Here is a 15,590-nt window from a genome sequence, read left to right on the forward strand (position 1 = left end):
TAATTACCAATATGCAATAAACTAGTTTTATTCCATCAGAATGATTCTATACAGCAATACAAATATGAATGACATAAAGCATCCAATCATGAAATCATGGATAACAAACATCTAGAAAGAAGAGGAACAACTTGGGAATTATATTCTACACAACAAACTATAATGCACTCATTTCCAAACAACAAGGCATTTTATTTGACATCTAGCATAAATAAAACTATGCAAAACACCTACAAATGATGCCTAATAACTATCAAAGGCATGCCATGCTTTCAAACCAATAAAACAAACATGTGACATGGACGGAAATGTAAATGTAAACCATATCTAAGATATCTTCATGCTAAACAATAAGAAAATAAGAAAACATGAAGTCTTTAATAATTAAAGAAATCAAACAAATCTTAGAATAATCTTACAAAGTCCTAAGCATGGAGACAATTCACCAAAAATCTGTACGCATTCTCAACATAGAACCATAAACAATACTAAGCATTATTTAAATGATAACAATACGATTACCTATCAATGCTCCAAATCTAATTAAAATAGTAACACCCGACAAGCATGTACGAACAATAATAATCCGATACACCAATCAACTCGTACACATGGTAAGAATTTGCAAAGACTTGTACAGAGACATATCATAGGACTACGCATGCACCAAAGAAAAATACCATCAAGATCATACTATATTTGACAATTTAAATAATCCTACAAATACGTCTAAGAAATCACATGACACTCTCTGTAAAATATATGAGATGATTAGCATGCACTCCTAACATTATGAAATATTTAGGAGTAACTTCTAGACATGTCATGAACATGCAATAAAATAACATATTAACATAAAAGTTAACCAAACAAGAAACCCACTTGAATTTTACCCAAAACAACTATGATTAAAACCACCCCACAACACACCTATTACAACGACAATCTAAATATACCGCCGAGTTCCTATGACCAAAACTATCATTTCATATGTTGACCTCAAGACCATCTAACGAACGGAAAACAAAAAAAGATATGTCGTTGCCACCAATCGATCTAGGTTTCGTACACACGCGGCCAACGACAAAGATAGGTTGAATCATGATGTCTACGGAATACACTAGGTGATGACAAGTACGCGTGCAAAAGGAATTTGATAGAGGCTCACCGAGTTTGACGGAACGGTGCGACGAACTTGATGAACAGTGTCCGCGGACATGCAGAATTCTTCATGTGTGGTTGACGGATCGTGTTTCTTATTCCCTGAATGGAATCATGGCGTGGAGGAGGAGTTTATGGCACAAGGATTCGGATAGAGATGGTCCGAGTCATCGGGATCGAGCATCGGTGTCCACGGAGCTTCAAAGTTCATGGAGTTGCCTTGGAGACAGGGGAAAGGAAGAGGGCAGGGGTTGCTACGGGAATGGAAGAGAAGGTGGAGGCGCTGAATATGATGGCTTCAGTTTTGGAAACCGATGGGATTGATGGGAAGGAGAAGAGGGGTTCGTTAGGTTGGGAGTGATGGGCCAGATCGGGCCAGCCCATGAGGAAGGTATAGGCCATGAAAAATAGTGGGGTTGTTGGGCTGTTGTCCAAGGGAGATGGAGGAAGAAAATAAAAGAGATTGGTTGGGTCCATTCGGGTGACAGGAATAAGAAACAGTGAGAGAGAATAGAGAAGATAGATTAGCCATTGGATATTGCGAAGAGTTTGGGGAAAGAAATTAATTAGATTTTCCTAAAGGAAAATATATTAAAGGAACAGAAGCTCAAAACAAAATCGAAAGAAGTTCCAAAATGCATATGTGCATAAATTACTATGCCGAAGACGAGAGAATAAAACCCGACTAAAAGAAAAGAAGTAAACTCAAATTTTTAATATAGGTATGCATTAGTTCAAATTAAATCATCTAAATTATAAAAGTCCAATTAGCTTTGTTAACAAATAAACAAACGAAATTTTCTCGCCCTGTTTTTTGGAAAACTTTTTCTTAAACATTCCGAGAATCGGGATGTTACACAAACACACCGCAAAAAGTATTACATCGAATAGATCTCCAAGAACATCGAGGATAACTTTGTATTGAGAACCAAAGAGAGAGAAGAAGCCATCTAGCTAATAACTATGGACACGAAGGTCTATGGTAAACTACTCACACATCATCGGAGAGGCTATGATGTTGATGTAGAAGCCCTCCGTGATCGAATCCCCCTTTGGCAGATCACCGGAAAAGGCCCCATATGGGATCTCATGGGTATAGAAGGTTGCGGCGGTGGAGAAGTGGTTTTGTGGCTCCCCTGATGTTTTAGGGTATAAGAGTATATATACGTGAAAGAAGTATGTCGGTGGAGCTCCATGGGGCCCACGAGGGTGGGGGCGCGCCCTCCTGCCTCGTGGAAGCTTCATAGAGTTCCAGACTTCTACCCCAAGTCTCCTGGTTAGCGTTTGTTCCAAGAAAGATCCTCGCGAAGGTTTCGTTCCGTTTGATATTCCTTTTCTGCAAAACACTAAAATAGGCAAAAAAAACAGAAACTGGCACCGGGCCTCCGGTTAATAGGTTAGTCCCAAAAATAATATAAAAGTGCATATTAAAGCCCATTAAACATCCAAAACAGGTAATATAATAGCATGGAACAATAAAAAATTTATAGGTACGTTGGAGACGTATCAGTTAGTCCCAAAAAATGATATAAAGTTGCTATAAAATGATTGTAAAACATCCAAGAATGATAATATAACAACATGAATACTTCATAAATTATAGATATGTTGGAGAGATATCAATATCCAATGTGCCTCCTTGTGGTAACTTGTACTTAAATTGTTTACATTGAAAGTTACTTGCCCCTTTGCATGTTTTGGTTTTGTTCCGTGCATGTGTTTGTATATGTTGTGCCACCAATTTGCTTATCTTGAGTAATCAAATATGTGTGTGTTGGTTTTCACATCATGTACGTGTGTGTCGTGCATTGAGCCTTTGCACATCTTGTTTGTATCTTAGTTGGCTCTTGTGAGAGATTAATGGAAAATCCCATTTTTGGGAAGTGATGTGCTTGTGCACCTCACAATCCTATAAGTGTGTGTACATGAGGAATACCATCTAGTATTGATATTACAAGATCATCTAGTCGCTATGTGGTATGTCTTCTCATGAGAAATTAAAATTCTAAATAGTCCATTAATTATTTATTGTTGGATTCTTATTGTCGCTTGTGAAGTTTTCTTTGGTATCACATTATGGGGGAGTAATGTGCTATGTGCAAATTACAAGCCTAGAAAAGGTGTACATTTGAGATATTGTCACCTAGAATTTATATTATAAATTATCTTGTTCCTAGGTTGCACTTTAGCTCTACAAGTTGCAATTTGCTTTTGTATTTGGTGTGAAGATGATGATGGATATCATTGAAATCTACCACCGGGAATCATTTACAAATACTTCTTGTCTCTTGACAATTGGTAATCATTTATGTTGTAGAAATTGTTGATCATCTTTACATTGGCCTTTGCTTTTATTTGCCTTATCTCTTGCCAAGGATTGTGTCAACTCCCATTGTCTTCCATACCACTTGTGGATCTTGTTAATTTCTTGATCTTGCCTAGTGTTTTCTAGATATAGTGAAAGTGGTGATCCCACCTTGTGCATTTTGTATTCAAATGCAAATTCTCTATAATGCACTACTCTTGGGGGAGCTATCCTGTTTTCTATAAAACTCTCATCTTGTGATCCTTATCAAGTGTGTGTTGGTGGAAGGCAAGCCGTTCCTTTTTGGTACTTTGTGCCATCATGAAACTTAGTAGAGGGCTTCGTTTGTTTGGAACCATCCTCTCTTTTGGGAGTTCGATATCTCTTTTTTTCGTGTTTCAATGGATATCTCATTCCTTGATGAATCTTTCAAGTGATATATTCCAAGTGATGATTTATTCATCTGGTATCTTTTCTTCACGTGGTATTTCTTTGTCAATTGGTATCAACTCTTGAAAGTCTTGATCATGCATATTAACTTCATGTAGTTTCTTTGGCATGCTTTCTTTCTTTGACCCAATATTTAGGGGAAACTCCACCAAGTCTCAAATCGGATGAGATGTGCATGAAATTCATTTTCATATCTATATGCACATATTTATGTGGAGTTTTTCCTATGTATTATTGGTTCTCTAACTCCTTGGTCCCAATGAGCTTGGGTACCATTTTGTTTGTGGTGTTGTTATAGGAACAACTAGAGATGCATTGGATGCTCAGTTCATTCAAAAGGAAGGTGGTTTCACCATGTGCTTATTGGAGTCAAGCTAGGACGTTCAATCAAATACTATCATTTACATTCAATTGGTATCTACTACATCCTTCCAATGTTATCTCGGTAACAAGTATCTACTCATGCATACATTTCTTACATACAACCTTGTGTAGGTTACATCATGGCATGAATTTTTCTTGATTAGTTCTTGTGATACTCGTTTCCCTTCTCAAAGCATCTCAACAATGATCTCTTGTTGATAGTTGTGATGTCTTTGATGTTCATTTGGTTGAAGCTCATTTATATACTACTAGCCGAATGCCCATACGTTGCCACGGGTCAAAAAACGCATTATGATCAAATAATTTTTTGAATTAAAAAATGCGTGTCGGATATGATAGGACTGGTTTCAATTCCTGGACAAATTGATTCTCTCCCTCTTATTTCTTCCTAGGCAATCGTCGCATGTCTTTAAAAACTCCCCCTTGCATCATTTTATTCTCCTCACCCTTCCTTTCCCTTCACCTTTTCCACAGTGCCGTGTGGGCAAGCCCTATTCAAAATCTTGTATTTTCATTTATTATGTCATCGATTCAAAATATTATTTGATCTCCTTTTTGAATGGAAACTTACAAAGTCCTCTCACAACTAACTAGAAAGAAACATGAACTTTGATAAGTATAGAAACAAAGACAAAAATCATATTTTCTAAAAAAATAGACCCTCTCAAACAACATATAATACTCCCAAACCCAAAGTTAAATATACCTACAAGAGATGTAAGCTTAATGTAAAACATCTGACTTTTAGGTCACTCTCATAAAAGGTTATTTCTACAACGATCAAATGACTGGGAGGAGCATCTTGAGTTCAAGCAGTTCTCTCTGAAGGCGTAGGTTGAGTTAAAGGCTGTCCTCTTTCTTCTCAAGAGGAACTCCTGACCTCCTTGAGAATATAAAGAAGCTTAACAAACCAAGCTCTATGTGCCCCCTATCTTGACCATGGACAAATACCAACTTTTGCAACAAAAAAAATACAAACTGAAAATTCAAAGCCAGGATGTTAGCGATAGTTAGTTCAAACTCGTACAACCCCAAAAGCAATAGTTAGTTTAAACTCTTACAGCCCAAAAAGCATATGGTTTGATCGCCTCCAAGTTTCAACATTACCTTGAGCTTTAGACATGCTTTCTGATTTTGTAGAGTTAGAGATAAAAGCTCCAAGAATGATTAAAAATTGAGAGTGATTTGATGAGTTAGGACTGACAGGAACATTCAGTAGGACAACCAACACAAAAACTACGACGACATACTACCATCACATGAAATATGTAAATGTGTGTGCATTATTTAGGTTCTCAACATCTATCTCTCATGCTCTTCTGATTCACTTTTCTCCTACCAAGCATCTCACTGCCAATCTATCAAAAAAATAGCAGCTTCCCACATAGATGGGGCCTCGGTCAGCAACGCGGCGGGAGCAGAAATCAGCCTCCAGGAAGTACTCGGCAAGCTTGATATAGACCAATGACCACCTTGATTGATGACAGTAGTCCGTGAGAAGACGTCACACTCTGGCTCACCGCAGAAGTAATTCTGCACACATGAAGACTTAGAAAAAAAGAATGAATGTCTTAAAAAAATTAAAAGCTACACATATAAAAGTGTAAAAAGGCATAAGTGGGAACAAAATTGTGGAATAGCTCTGATGATGCACATAAGACTATGCGGCGCTTTGATTATCATGGAAGATTAAATGCTCGTAAATCGTAATGTACCCTTCATGACCATAATCAAATCCCGAGAAAGATAAAAATTGTTATCACCACAAGCCACATACAAGATGTCTAGAAAGCAAATAGCAATTGTCATTTTGACAAGAATCAAAATATGAGACATTATTCAGAAAAAGAATTATAAGTTCAACGTGCAGGCAACATGATACTAATTTATACACACACAGTTGTCATGCGTACAGCAGGCGCCATTTGAAAACAGAGTACTCCCCCAGTCCCAAAATAAGTATCTTTGATTTAGTACATGTAGTACAGTTTTATAGTATAAACTGTACTAAACAAAATAAACTTATTTTGGGATGGATGGAGTAATCATTATCGGTATACATAGACAGTTCTTGGACAAACCGAGACCTACATGCAGCTGCAATCATGCATCAAAACTGCTAGTACAAAATACATCTTTTGAATGTTGAAATTTTACGGTTTGGCAGCCATCTGCAATCATGCATCCATTCTCAGAACCATATCATGATTGAAAATCTTCCAATTCGGTAGTATCCAGATTAATATAACAAGCAACAATTTGAGAGTTGGGAGACATTACTTAAATCATGATTCACTTTTTACAGTGTAGTTTCACCATGATAAAAAAATCCCAATTTGGTAGTCTGCACATCAACATTACGAGCAACAATTTTCCACTTTTTACAAAGCAGTTCATGTAGAAGATGGCAGCGAGGATGTGGGTTTGACACTACTGATCATCAGCAGATTTTGAATGATACCTTTTGGACCTTGTGATTAAAAAAGATGTTGAACTATTGGCAGAGATTCAAAATCAGTCAAGGATTGGTTGATTAGCACCGTGATTCTACAACAAAGTGATCAAATTTTGAGTACCTCCCAATAAGTGTTTGCTTCACCCTTGCTGTTGGAGACCCGGAGCAGGGGCAGGTTGGGGAGGCCACGGAGGAACGAGAGGAGGTAGGCAGGGCTGGGGTTCTCGAGGTGCGTGGGGCTTAGGAAGCTGGATGACACCGGGCTGGGGTGGTAGGAAGGCACCGGGCTCGGGAACGCCGACGACGGTGCACTGAGCAGCTGCGAGGATGAGCAGGGGCTCATGCCCACCGACGAGACCCCACCGAACGGCCTGGATGACGGCGGCTTGTATCCCTGCCATGAATCGAACCAAACAAACAGATCTACACATCCAAGCAAGGCTAGCTAGATCCAGGAAATGGAAGGAGAGAAGAAACATGGGATGGGGGGGGCATCTCGATCCCGAGACCAAGAAGCGAGGCTTCACCTTGCGGTAGGTGGTGATGTCGTCCTCCATGACCCATTCGGCCTCGCGGCAGAGCTCCTTGAGCACCTTGTTGTTGTCGCAGTGCTTGGGGAGCTTGTAGCTGCCGAGCGTGCGGAGGCCGATGAAGATCTTGGCGGCGATGGCCCGGCGCCGGCGCTCGCGACGCTTGTTGTTCTCCCGCTCCTTCCATGTGGGTGTCCGACCCAGCCCGACGTCCGCCTCCGTCGCTATCGGCGGGAGGAGGTCGGCGGCGGTGATTCCTCTCTGGAGAGAATAGGGAATCGAGAGTGAGGGATTTGGGGAAGGGAGTGGGAGGTGGGACACGAGGACTTGGGGACGTGCGTTGTTTTTCTTTTTTTTATTTTTTCTTTTTCTCGTGAGCGGAGGGGCGGGGAGGCAGTCCAATTTTTTAGGAATCGTAGGAGGGTGGGGTGGAGGGGAGCGAGGCGATCATGAAGGTCGAACCATCGTAGGAGGTCGAACCATCATGACGTTCGATTCTCCTTTAATAGTAGAGATAAGATAATATTAAGCCATGCGCTATGTGCTTTTCAAGCAAAGATCTTATCAGCATATTTTATGACTTCCGTTTGGGTATCATATTCTTTCCTTGAGTAACCATTTCTTGTGTGCATCCTTCTTTGTGGATTGATATCATCATGATTTTCATCTACCTAGAGTCGTATACACCTGATAGAAGTTACATCTTTAGTGGATATCCTTATTATTTCACGTCCACCTTTCTTTCCTTTGTATTTCCTAGGTGGATCCGTGAAAGGATTTGTCTTGAGTGCGGATCTTATATCTTTGCATCTTGTTGCACTCTTTTGTGGTGAAGATTGTTTTCCTCTTGGTTGTCATGATGAGGCTTTTGCCAATTCAATTGGTATCCCTCCTCTTAACGGAGCTTCCTTTTATATCTTCACCACAGGTTGTCACAAGCATAGGTGCTTTATAGGCCTTTAGTGAGCTTGTGAAACCATTTGCTAGTTGTGTGTGTGAATGACAGGCCTTGCACCGTGTATCTCATCGAGTCAAGACTATATTGATGATTTATGCTCAACCGTACATTAGTCTTCTCAAGTGCATTGCCTTGACTTGCACACATCAGTTTTGGTTGAGCCTATTCCTAAGTTGCCTCTTTTACATGTTGCTCAACCGTGTGTTTGTTGCAAGTGCTAGGCTTAGTTTCCTATATGCTCACTTGCACTTGTTGTGTGTTTCTATTTATTTTGGGGGAGTGATGATCCTATTTTGTGCACTTTGTATCCAAATACAAAAATTCTTATTTGTGCACAAATCACAGGGAGCTTGTCTAGTTTCTTTAGAACACTCCTTTGCTCATATCATAATATCCTTTATTCATGTGGCTCATAGGATCTTTGGTCTAGTTGGTTCAATTGATATCCTTTGATTTCTTGCTCCAATTGGTATCTTTTGATTGCTAGATTGCTTGTGTCTCTCTTTGTTATTTCTTGGCATATCATTCTTAGCAATCTTTGTGCCTCAATATAGTTTGTCTTCCTCCAAGTACTTACCTTTGGATATGTGTATTGAATTCCACTCTCTTGTTGAGAAATACACAATTTATGGAGGACCACAATTTATATTTGCCTTCTAAGCTTTTCGCCCATTTTGGCAATCGATGTCAATGGGGGATAAGTTCCAGAGAGTTTTGTGGAGAAGTTTATAGAGTTATTTCTTCTTCTTCTTGCTTTGGTTTTGTTCCTAAGCATTTGCATCTCATACGCATGCATTATTGGTTGTTGCATTACAAGGTGATGCATAATTCCTTATATAAACTCTCTTCAAAGTGATTGTCATCAATTACCAAAATGGGGGAGATTGAAAGGACATGCGATGCCCCCATGTGTGGTTTTGGTAATTGATGACATTCTCTATGGACTAATGGTTACATTGAGTTCTATTTGAAGGATTTGTCCATAGGCATTTATCGAAGTCCATGTGTTGGTTTCAAGGAGTTTATGTGTTGACCAAGGTGCTAGTAAGGAATTATCCAAAGATTGGTCATGTCTTGAAGAATAAGATTGTGTGATCATTCATGCTTACCTTCAAGGCATCATCCAAATGAAGGGAATTGGAAAGGTTCAAGGTTGATCAAGACTAAGTCAAGAGTAAATCAAGTTGATCAACTAACAAAGCGTAGAAGATGTACCAAGAGGGATCAAGTGATCCCATGGTATGGTAAGCATTATCCATTACGCTTTGTGTACTAACCCATGATCTACGTGTGAGTTCTATGTGGGGTTAGGTTTGTTTCCATGGGTTTGCATCAAGAGGAAGATCTCATACAACCCATGGAGGATGACATCAAGTGGTGATCATCATCAATATTGCGGTGCAAGCTCAAGTGGAGCATCACGAAGAGATCTTCCTTGAATCTTGCTGTCCATTATGGTGTCAATGGACTTGGGAAGATGTGCCAAAGAGTGGCTCACACATAGTGGAGTATGGGGAGCAATCAACTAGTCTTCATCGAGCGAATGCAATGAAGAAAGGTGGTCCAACTTGAGGGCGTCAAGATCGTCATCATCTAGCTCAAGTGGACTTCGTGCAAGGCAAAGGTTTTCCCTTGATAGGTTTTCTATTTTACTGGTCTCATGGTGATAGTTTGGAGACCGGGTTATAGGATCGATAGTCGTACTATCAAGGGGGCTCTCAAGTGAGTAGCTTGATCGTATAGATCGTCGAGAGCTCAAACCATTGCATCCTTGCATCATCTTTCTTGATTCTTATTTGTATTTTCTCTTTTTGAGGTTTTAGAGCTTGTGGTTATCTTTGTGACAAGCTCTACTACATCGAAAACGGATTTCATATGCTTCTTCTATTACATTTTTGGTGTTGGATGTTTTACCGGTCTTATTCGAGGAAGGGTTCTCACAATTTTCTTATGGGCCTTTTATCATTTGCTTCTTATTGTTATTTCTATCACGATTTTGTTAGCCCATGTCATTAGCTTTCTAACAAACTTGGGTTCGTTGAATTCAGAGTCCGTTTGCAGAAGTTGTGGCAGTTTTGTTGTCCTTAAAAGGCTGCAAAGGTACTACCGCAGCTACTACCGCTTGGAGGGGATGTAATTTTTTACTATCACTCCAGAGCGGTACTACCGCGACTACTGCCGTGGCTACTTCCGCTCCGGACCAAAATCTCGTATTATGTCCAGCAGTGGTAGGCACGGATGCATTTTTTTAGTACTGCTACCCTTGGCAGTAGTACCTCTACCCTTGGCAGTAGTACCGCTACCCCTAGAAGTAGTACCATGAGGACGAGCGGTAGTACCGCTCCGGTGGTTCTACTGGCCTTTTGCCTTCTCTCTGTTGTTTTTCAATGGGCTTCCACCGCCCAAGCGATAGTACCACTCCCATGAGCGGTAGTACCGCTCTGTGCGGGCTGTGAGCATAATGGTTGGATTTTCCCCACCTATAAAAGGGGGTCTTCTTCCCCAATGAACCTTATCCTTTGAGCTCGTGTTCTTCCCCCATTGTTGACCTTTCTTCGAGCTTGCTATCTCTCAATCCCTCAATGGATTCTTGCTAGTTTTGGGGGGGGGGGAGAGAGGAGATCTAGATCCACATTTCCACCAATCACTTTCTCCTCTATGTGAGGAGAACCCCTTGGATCTAGATCTTGGAGTTCTTGGTGTTCTCCTTCTTGTTCTTACTCTCATTTTCCTCCCTAGCATTTTTTGCTTTGGTGGGATTTGGGAGAGAAGGACTTGGGCACTCTGTGTGCCCTTGCCATTGCATTTGGTGCGTCAGTTTGAGTTCTCCATGGTGATACGTGGAAGTTACAAGTTGAGAAGCTTATTACTCTTGGGTGCTTGGTACCCTTGAGCTTGTTCCTCTTGCGTGCTTGGGCGACCTAGACAGTTGGACGTGTTCAGAGCTCAATCATTGTGGTGTAAAGCTCCAAGCAAGCATCGGGGTCTCCAATTAGGTTGTGGAGATTACCCCGAGCAATTTGACGGGTTTCGGTGACCGCCCCCAAGGGTTGCCAAAGTGTATGGGTTTGGTGACCACCCCCAAGGGTTGCCATTTGTACGGGTTCGGTGACCGCACTCAAGGGTCCCTTAGTGGAATCATGACATCTTGCAATGTGCAAGGGCATGAGGAGGTTATGGTGGCCCTAGTGGCTTCTTGATACGTCCATTTTGCATCATGCTTTTATATCAATATTTATTGCATTATGGGCTGTTATTACACATTATGTCACAATACTTATGCCTATTCTCTCTTATTTTACAAGGTTTACATAAAGAGGGAGAATGCCGGCAGCTGGGATTCTGGGCTGGAAAAGGAGCAAATATTAGAGACCTATTCTGCACAGCTCCAAAAGTCCTGAAACTTCACGGATGATGGTTTCCAAATATATAAAATACTGAGCGCAAGAACCTCACCAAGGGGGACACACCCTTCCCACGAGGGTGGGGGGCGCGCCCTACCCCCCAGGGCTCGCCCCCTACCTCGTGGGCCCCCTGGTGGCCCTCCGGTGGCCATCTTCTTCTATATGGAGTCTTTCGATGGGAAAAAATTAATAAGCCATCTTCTCGGATGAAACTCCGCCGCCACGAGGCGGAACCTTGGCGGACTCAATCTAGGGCTCTAGCGGAGCTGTTCTGCTGGGGAAACTTCCCTCCCGGAGGGGGAAATCATCGCCATCGTCATCACCAACGCTCCTCTCATCGGGAGAGGGCAATCTCCATCAACATCTTCATCAGCACCATCTCATCTCAAAACCCTAGTTCATCTCTTGTATCCAATTCTTGTCTCCAAGTCCGAGATTGGTGCTAGTAGGTTGCTAGTAGTGTTAATTACTCCTTGTAGTTGATGCTAGTTGGTTTAATTGGTGGAAGATCATATGTTCAGATCCTATATGCATATTAATACCCCTCTGATTATGAACATGTTTATGCTTTGTGAGTAGTTACTTTTGTTCCTGAGGACATGGGAGAAGTCTTGCTATTAGTAGTCATGATTTGGTATTCGTTCGATATTTTGATGAGATGTATGTTGTCTCTCCTCTAGTGGTGTTATGTGAATGTCGACTACATGACACTTCACCATTGTTTGGGCCTAGAGGAAGGCATTGGGAAGTAATAAGTAGATGATGGGTTGCTAGAGTGACAGAAGCTTAAACCCTAGTTTATGCGTTGCTTCGTAAGGGGCTGATTTGGATCCATATGTTTCATGCTATGGTTAGGTTTACCTTAATACTTTTGTTGTATTTGCGGATGCTTGCAATAGAGGTTAATCATAAGTGGGATGCTCGTCCAAGTAAGGGCAGTACCCAAGCACCGGTCCACCCACATACCAAATTATCAAAGTACCGAACGCGAGTCATATGAACGTGATGAAAACTAGCTTGACGATATCCCCATGTGTCCTCGGGAGCGCTTTACTTCACATAAGAGTTTGTCCAGGCTTGTCCTTTGCTACAAAAGGATTGGGCCACCTTGCTGCACTTTATTTACTTTTGTTACTTGTTGCTCATTACAGATTATCCTATCACAAAACTATCTGTTACCACTTATTTCAGTACTTGCAGAGAATACCTTGCTGGAAACCGCTTATCATTTCCTTCTGCTCCTCGTTGGGTTCGACACTCTTACTTATTGAAAGGACTACGATAGATCCCCTATAGTTGTGGGTCATCAAGACTCTTTTCTGGCGCCGCTGCCGGGGAGTGAAGCGCATTTGGTAGGTGGAATTTGGTAAGGAAAAATTTATATAGTGTGCTGAAATTTACTGTCACTTGTCACTATGGAAGGTAATCCTCTGAGGGGCTTGTTCGGGGTATCTTCACCCCAACCAATAGAGCAAAGAGTTGCTCCTGAACCTACTGAACCCACTGAAAATGAAAATGAAAATGCTTGCTTTGAAGTTCCTTCTGGTATGGTAGAAAAACTGCTAGCTAATCCTTTTCTAGGAGATGGAACAAAACATCCTGATGAACATCTGATATATGTGGATCAAGTTTGTGGATTATTTAAGCTTGCAGGTGTACCCAGAGATGTTCTTAATAAGAAGGTCTTTCCCTTATGTTTGAGGGGAGATGCATCGACATGGTATAGGCTATGTGATGATATGAGGTCTTGGAATTACAAACGAATGAAATTGGAATTTCATCAGAAGTTTTATCCTATGCATCTTGTTCATCGTGATCGCAATTATATATATAATTTTTGACCTCGCGAAGGAGAAATCATCGCTCAAGCTTGGGGGAGGCTTAAATCAATGTTATATTCATGCCCCAATCATGAGCTCTCAAGAGAAATGATTATTCAAAAAATTTATGCTCGGCTTTCTGGTAACAATCGCACCATGCTTGATACTTCTTGTGCTGGCTCTTTTATGATGAAGACTATTGAATTCAAATGGGGTTTATTGGAAAGAATTAAACGCAACACTGAATATTAGGACCTCCACAATGGTAAGGAGTCAGGTATGACACCTAGTTTTGATTGTGTTAAATCTTTTATGGATACCGATATTTTTCGTAAATTTAGCACTAAATATGGACTTGACTCTGAGATAGTAGCTTCTTTCTGTGAATCTTTTGCTACTTATGTTGATCTCCCCAAGGAGAAGTGGTTCAAATATCATCCTCCCATAGAAGTAAAAGTAGCTGCACCTATTAAAGTTGAAGAAAATACTATTACTTATAATGATCCTATTGTCCCTACTTCTTATGTTGAGAAACCACCTTTCCCTGTTAGGATAAAGGATCATGCTAAAGCTTCAACTGTGGTTCGTAAAAGAAATATTAAAACATATACACCTCCTGAGGAAGTTAAAGTTGAACTTAATATTGCTATTGTTAAAGATCTCTTGTCTGATAATATTGATGGGCATGTTATTTATTTCTGTAATGAAACCGCTAGAATTGCTAAACCCCGTGATAAAGATAAACCTAGACCTGTAGTAGGCATGCCTATTATTTCTGCTAAAATAGGAGATCATTGTTATCATGGCTTATGTGATATGGGTGCTAGTGCTAATACAATACCTTATTCTTTATATCAAGAAGTTATGCATGATATTGCACCTGCTGAGATGGAAGATATTGATGTCACAATTAAACTTGCCAATAGAGATACTATTTCACCAATGGGAATTGTTAGAGATGTTGAAGTCTTATGTGGTAAAACTAAATATCCTGCTGATTTTCTTGTTCTTGGTTCCCCACAATATAGCTTTTGTCCCATTATATTTGGTAGACCCTTCTTGAACACTGTTAATGCTACCATAGATTGCAAAAGAGATGTTGTTACTGTCGGTTTAGATGATATGACTCATGAATTTAATTTTTCTAAATTTAGTAGACAACACTGCGAAGAAGAATTACCTAGTAAGAATGAAATTATTTGTCTTGCTTCTATTGTCGTACCTCCTAGTGATCCTTTAGAACAATATTTGCTAGACCATGAAAACGATATGTTTATGAATGAAAGAAGGTAATTAGATGAAGTATTCTTTAAACCGGAACCTATTCTGAAAAATAATTTACCTATTGAAATCCTAGGGGATCCTCCTACACCCAAGGGTGATCCCGTGTTTGAGCTTAAACCGTTACCTGATACCCTTAAATATGCTTATCTTGATGAGAAAAAAGATATATATCATGTTATTATTAGTGATAACCTTTCAAAGCATGAAGAAGAGAGATTATTGAAAACTCCGAAGAAGCACCGTGCTGCTATTGGGTATACTCTTGATGATCTTAAGGGCATTAGTCCCACTCTATGTCAACATAAAATTAATTTGGAAGAAGATGCTAAATCAGTTCGTGATCATCAACGCCGGCTGAATCCTAAAATGAAAGAAGTGGTAAGAAAGGAGATACTAAAGCTCCTTGAGGCAGGTATAATTTATCCCATTGTTGATAGTCAATGGGTAAGCCCTGTCCATTGTGTCCCTAAGAAGGGAGGTATTACTGTTGTTCCTAATGATAAAGATGAATTGATTCCTCAAAGAATTATTATAGGTTATAGGATGGTAATTGATTTCCGCAAATTAAATAAGGCTACTGAAAAGATCATTACCCCTTACCTTTTATCGATCAAATACCTGTGTCAGCCAAAGATCAATCAAAGACTACTTTTACATGCCCTTTTGGTACTTTTGCTTATAGACGTATGCCTTTTGGTTTATGTAATGCACCTGCTACCTTTCAAAGATGCATGATGGCTATATTCTCTGACTTTTCTAAAAAGATTTGTGAGGTTTTCATGGATGACTTCTCCGTCTATGGATCTTCTTTTGATGATTTCTTAAGCAACCTTGATCAA

General features: G+C 40.2%; 1 protein-coding gene across 1 annotated transcript in view; it reads right to left on the reverse strand.

Moving 5' to 3' along the window:
• Positions 1 to 1,415: 1,415 nt before the first annotated feature.
• LOC123083918 (protein BZR1 homolog 1-like) overlaps positions 1,416 to 15,590 on the reverse strand; it is a 48,621-nt gene continuing 34,446 nt past the window's right edge. Inside the window, exons 2-4 of the mRNA XM_044505782.1 lie at positions 7,283 to 7,546; positions 6,903 to 7,149; positions 1,416 to 1,528 (exon numbers count right to left, since the gene is read on the reverse strand). Coding sequence (XP_044361717.1) covers positions 1,416 to 1,528; positions 6,903 to 7,149; positions 7,283 to 7,546 — 624 coding nt within the window. The remainder of the gene's footprint in view (positions 1,529 to 6,902; positions 7,150 to 7,282; positions 7,547 to 15,590) is intronic.

Source organism: Triticum aestivum, chromosome 4A (assembly GCF_018294505.1).
Source record: "Triticum aestivum cultivar Chinese Spring chromosome 4A, IWGSC CS RefSeq v2.1, whole genome shotgun sequence".
NCBI classification, from domain to species: domain Eukaryota; kingdom Viridiplantae; phylum Streptophyta; class Magnoliopsida; order Poales; family Poaceae; genus Triticum; species Triticum aestivum.